General features: G+C 51.6%; 1 protein-coding gene across 2 annotated transcripts in view; it reads left to right on the top strand.

The window, feature by feature from the left end:
• The first annotated feature begins 991 nt into the window (after positions 1-991).
• The window catches only part of LMBR1 (limb development membrane protein 1), a 133007-nt gene continuing 127998 nt past the window's right edge, over positions 992-6000 (top strand). The window contains exon 1 of one of the 2 annotated variants that reach the window (XM_040260208.1): positions 992-1289. In XM_040260208.1, coding sequence (XP_040116142.1) covers positions 1224-1289 — 66 coding nt within the window. In that variant the 5' untranslated portion in view covers positions 992-1223. The remainder of the gene's footprint in view (positions 1290-6000) is intronic. The other variant, XM_040260209.1, reaches the window with a different exon arrangement.

Below are 6000 nucleotides of genomic sequence, written 5' to 3'. Positions count from 1 at the left end.
GTCTCCTGCTTTGCAGGCTGATTCCTTACTGTCCGAGCCAGCAGGGCAGCCCCCAAAGCAGTGGTATACAGCCGACTGTGTTAGCGGGACACCTAGGGTAACTCTGTGGGACTTAGGGGCTGCGCACTGGGAGAACTTCTGCAGGGGACTGACACCGCCCAGGGAACTGGCGGGGCTGGTGCTGGTGAGGGGAGCGGCCGGCAGCTGCCACACAGGACTATAGACGCTCGGCTTCCCTGGCGGCTCAAATGGTAAAGACTCTGCCTGCAATGCAGGAGACCCGGGTTCGATCCCTGGGTCGGGAAGATCCCCTGGAGAAGGGCGTGGCAACCCACTCCAGTATTGTTACCTGGAGAAATCCCATGGACAGAGGAGCCTGGTGGGCTCCAGTCGGTGGGGTCACAGAGAGTCGGACGCGACTGAGCGGTTAACTTTTTAGCTTTACCTCTGTTTGGCACCCTTGCGGGTCCGCAAACTCACTGCTGGGTGGAGGGCCTCTGGGGGCCCCGAGAACACCCCCGCCCTCCGATCCGGCAAGGGCCGCACACGCAGGGCGATCTACGTCTTCCCGGTGGAGAGGTCCCAGGCCAGCGGCAGCCCGACCGCTGGTCAGATCCAGTGAAACCAGGTTTCCGGGCTTTCCGACCCTTTTACCTACTTGGGCGGAGTGACGGTTCCCGCCGGAGACCGCCGAGGGGACACCGCCCAGGGAACTGGCGGTTCGGTGCCGGTGAAGGGAGCGGACTGCAGCTGCCACACCGGGTCGTCCCCGGCGCGCCGCCCGCCCCCGTCAGCTCGCGCTCACGCGAGACCCGACCCCAACAGCTAGCTCCTCGCCCGGCTCTAGGCTGAAATTCGCCGGCTCCCGCGAGGGGCGTGGCCCCAAGTCCCACCCGCCAGGCCCCGCCCCCGGCCTCACGCCCCCTCAGGGGCCCTCGGCGCGCTCCTCTGACGCGCGGCGCCTTCCTCTGACGTCACGCCCCGCCCCCCCGCCCCGCCCCGGCCCGCGACGCGCCAGCCCTCGGTAGACCGAGCGGCTTCTCCTCTGGCGGCGGTTGAGACGGCGGCTGTGGCAGCGGCCGGGGTTGTGGTCACCGTCCGTGTAGCGGCCGACTGTCCGCCCATTCCCGTCCCGGCCGGCGGGGCGGCCGTCCAGCCCCTCGAGCCGGTAGGCGATGGTGCGGCGGAGCGCGCGGGCGGCGAGGCGGCGGGCATGAAGGAGGATGGAAGGGCAGGACGAGGTGTCGGCGCGGGAGCAGCACTTTCACAGCCAAGTGCGGGAGTCCACGGTGAGCGCCCCCCGCCCGCCTCGGTCCTCCTGCCCTCCCCTCCGGCCCTCCCCTCTTCCCCAGGGTCCCCGCGGCGCGCCTCTCCCCCAGGCTCCGTCCCCCCGCGCGCGCCCACCTGCTCCCTCTCCTGGCGCGGTTCCGTCTATCACCTGTCCGCCCCCGGGAGTGCTTCGGTGCCACCTGCGTCCTGCTCGCCCCGGGCTCGTCCTGAGCCGGTCACCCTCCCAGCGGCGGACGACGGCCCCGCAGCCCACCCTGCAGCCGTGGCTCGCACCCCCGTGGCTCGGCTCCCCCGTGGCTCGGCTCCCCCGTGGCCCGGCTCCCTCGTGGCCCGCAGCCTCGTGGCCCGGCTCCCCCTAGTGGCCTCACTCTCGTGGCCCGCACCCCCATGACCCGCACCCCGTGGCCCGGCTCCCCTGTGGCCCACACCCCCGTGGCCTGGCTTCCCCGTGGCCCGGCACAGTAGGCAAGTGTGCAGGCGGGCATCCAGCAGGACCTGGGCCGCCCTCGCAGGCGCCGGGTAAGGGCCAAGCTTGGTCTCCTAGCCCCGCCGCGACCCTCGTCCTGGTTAGCACACACCTTCCGAAACCTGGCGTTTGGTGTGAAGACCCAAGGTCTATGGGGTTGAGGGCCCCGAGCAGAAGTCCTTTGTGCTCTGGAAGCAGCATCTGAAGGGAGTCATCCGTTGTTGGTCCCTTGTCCTTCTGTGCTGCTGCCAGGGGTCGGGAAGCAGGCTTGGCCTTAGCAACCTCCTTTGATGTTTCCACCTTTTCCTGATGGCACTGGAGCACGTTATGGTCGTGTGTGTTTGTGTTTTCATAACAATGTAAAATATGTAAACTTGGGGTATTTGTGGTTACCTCTTCCTTCTTCTAACTCCCTTTCCCTCAAACTCAGTCAGTCTCTTGGTTTTAGGTGGAAAATGCTGGTTGAGAATTGCCTAGTTTGGGTAGTTACTGATCTAGAAAATTGAGAACACTCTGCCAAGTCATACCTTGGAATAAAGAAATGTAACTTCTGAACTGGTGGATCTGATCCAGCATTTTAGTTTAAATTTATGACTTGAAGCTGAAATAAACAGAAGCACGTAATCATCCATGCCCAGCTTGAAGCGCTTTAAGCACACTGTTGTAGTCCTGAAGACAGACTGAGAAGCAATGTGGCCAGCATCCCAGAGGCCCATCCCTTTTCCTTGTCTGGTTCCTCTCTGTTCCACCAAGAGGAGCCACTGTCCTGGCTTTAACAGATGAGCTTAGTTTTGAACTTACATACACGGAATCTTATGGTATGCTCTGTTCTGTGTCTTAATTTCTTTCACTCATCAGCGCTTGTGAAACTCCTCTGTGTTGTATGTGACTGTGATTCGTCCATAACGCTGTGGTTGTGTGGCTCTAGCACAGTCTATCTCTATCTCACTGTTGGCAGGCGCTTCAGGCGTGTTCAGGCTCTGTTCACCAGTATTCTTGTACATGGCTTCTGGTGAGTGTATGTCTATCTCACTGTTGGTAGGCGCTTCAGGCGTGCTCGGCTCTGTTTACCAGTATTCTTGTACATGGCTTCTGGTGAATGTGTGTATCCATTTGTTAGGTCTGCACTCAAGCATGGAACCTCTAGGTTATAGGTTGTGGGTTTGTTCATCTATAGTAGATACTTTGAAGTAGTTTGCCAAAGTGGGTTGTACCAATTTACACTCGCGCTGGCACTGTAGAAGAGGTTTGATTTGCTTCTCATCTGTACAAATACTTAGCATTAAAAAAAAAAAACATTCTGATAAGTGTCATGGTATTTATTGCACAAAAGGTTTTATGTGCATTTCCCTGATGATAAGAATTTGAGCATCTTTTCATATTTTTTTGCCATTTGGAAATCTTTTGTGAAGAGACTTCAGGTCTTTCCCCATTTCTAAGCTTGTTCATGTTTGAATAGTGGCTGCCAGAGTTCTTTGTGTTTTCTGGATGTGATCCTTCAGTCACATAGATGTATATACATGTGTATGTATATAGTAAGTCTTTTTTCATTCAGTGGATTCCTTTTCACTTAATGATATCTTATGAGCAGAAATTCTTAATTTTAATATAGTTCACTTTATCAGAATTTTTTCTTTTATGACTAGTGATTTTTTTAATGTCCTGTTTAAAAAAATCTTTGGTTACTCCAAGGTTATGAAGATGCTCTCTTGTTCTTTTCTCTAAATGCTTTATTGATTTATTCCTCCTATCATCTGGCCACCTGATGCGAAGAGCTGATTCATTGGAGGGGGCCCTGATGCTGGGAAAAATTTAAAGCAAAAGAAGGGGGCGGCAGAGGACGAGATGGTTGGATGGCATCACTGACTCAAGGGATATGAGTTTGAGTAGACTCTGGGAGATAGTGAAGAACAGGGGAGCCTGGCGTGCTGCAGTCCCATCATGGGGTTGCAAAGAGTAGAACACGACTTAGTGACTGAACAACTACTACCTCCTCTTTAAACCTATAGTTCATCTGGAATTTATTTTTTGTGTATGTTATAAAGTAGGAGTTATATATATATTTTTCTCATTTGGATGTCTGATTGCTTCAACAGTATTTATGACCTTAGTCACAAATTGAAAGTGAAAGTCACTCAGTCATGTCCAACTGTTTTCGACCCCATGGACTGTAGCCTGACAGGCTCCTTTGTCCGTAGAATTCTCCAGGCAGGAATACTGCAGTGGGTTGCCATTCTCTTCTCCAGGGGATCTTCCCAACCTAGGGACTGAACCCAGGTCCCCTGCATTACAGGCAGATTCTTTATCATCTGAGTCACCAGGGAAGCCCAATCACACAATGAAGTAACTGGATATTTGTGGGATTTAGTTGAAACTCTGTGCAGTTCCATTGGTCTATTTTGGCTGTATTTTAGATTAATCAGATGTTCTTTTATTTGGATTGAGAAAAGTACCCATATTTTCGTAGCCAGGAGCTTTATTTTTTTGGTCCACTATCGTGGAAACAACTCAGTTTTGACACTGGTTCTAGAATCCCTTAGTTGTGCTCCTCCTCAGCCCTAGCTCTCCCGACCCAGGACCCTTGGATGGTGCTGCTGCGGAGCCAGTGCAGACAATGGCCCAGCCTAGTGAGTCTCCGGTCTTTGGCTTTCCTTGCTGAAGTACTCATATTTAGAGTGAGTATAAATGCTTGATTTTCTCTAGGACTTGTCACCAATTCTTTTTTCATTTAGTTTTAAAAGTAGGTTTGTTTTTGCAGTCTGTGAGTTTGTTTCTGTTTTGTAAATAAGTTCATTTGCATCTTTTTTTTGAGATTCTGCGATAAGTGAATGTCTTTGTCTCTGCCTTCTGACTTCAGTTACTGTGATAGTCTCTGGGTCCATCTCTGTTGCATGTGGCATCATTCCATCCTTCTTCATGGCTGAGTGGTGTTCCACTGTTGGAGAAGGCAGTGCTCCCCCACTCCACTGCTCCTGCCTGGAGAATCCCGGGGACGGGGGAGCCTGGTGGGCTGCAGTCCATGGGGTCTCGAAGAGTTGGACACGACTGACCAACTTCACTTTCACTTTTCACTCTCAGGCATTGGAGAAGGAAATGGCAACCCACTCCAGTGTTCTTGCCTGGAGAATCCCAGGGACGGGGGAGCCTGGTGGGCTGCCGTCTATGGGGTCGCGCAGAGTCGGACACGACTGAAGCGACTCAGCAGCAGTATTCCACTGTGTATCTGTACCGCATTTCCTTTACCCATTCCCCTGTTGGTGGACACCTAGGTTGCTTCCGTGTCTTTGCTATTGCGAGTAGTGCTGCAGTGAACCATGGGGGACCATGTGTCTTTCCAAACTGATATTCTTCGGATATATGCCTAGAAATGGGATTGCTGGGTCATATGGTACCGCTTAGTTTTTTAAGGAACCTCCATACTATTCTTCATAGTGCTCATACCAGTTTACATATCCACCAACAGTGTAGGAGGGTTCCCTTTTCTCTGCACCTTCTCCAGCTTTTATTGTTTGCAGATTTTCTGATGAGGGTCATTCTGACCAGTGTGAGGTGGTGCCTAAATGCAGTTTTGATGTGCATTTCTCTAATAATCAGTGATATCGAGCATCTTATAATGTGCCTTTTGCCTATCTGTGTGTCTTCTTGGGAGAAATGTCTATTTAGATCTTCTGCCCATCTTTTAGAGGACGAAATGGCAACCCACTCCAGTATTCTTGCAGAGAATCCCACGTACAGATTAGCCTGACAGGCTACAGTCCATAGGGTTGCAAAGAGTCAGACATGACTGAGCAGCTGAGCACACCCGTTTTTAGATTGGGCTGTTTGCTCTTTTGATGTAGAGCTTGTATATTTTGGAGATGAATCCCTTGTCCGCTGCTTCATTTGCAGGCAGTTTCTCCCATTCTGCTGGTTGTCTTTTCATTTTGTTTATGGTTTCCTTTGCTGTGTAAAAGCTTTTAAGTTTATTTAAGTCTCATTTGTTTATTTTTGTTACTCTAGGAGGTGGGTGCAAAAAGATATTGCTGTGATTTATGTCAGAGAGTGTTCTGCTTATGTTTTCTTTTAGTAGTTTCATAGTGTCAGCCTTATTATGTATAGCCCTTTAATCCGCTTTGAGTTTATTTTGTGTATGGTGTTAGAGAATGTTCTGATTTCATTCTTTTACATGTATTGTCCAGTTTTCCCTGCAGCACTTATGGAAAAGATTGTCTTTTCTTTATTTTAGATTCTTGCCTCCTTTGTCG

This window comes from Oryx dammah, unplaced genomic scaffold (genome assembly GCF_014754425.2).
Source record: "Oryx dammah isolate SB20612 unplaced genomic scaffold, SCBI_Odam_1.1 HiC_scaffold_18, whole genome shotgun sequence".
Taxonomy (NCBI): domain Eukaryota; kingdom Metazoa; phylum Chordata; class Mammalia; order Artiodactyla; family Bovidae; genus Oryx; species Oryx dammah.
Note: the sequence above shows the minus strand (reverse complement) of the source record. Positions and strands in the feature narration are given on the sequence as shown.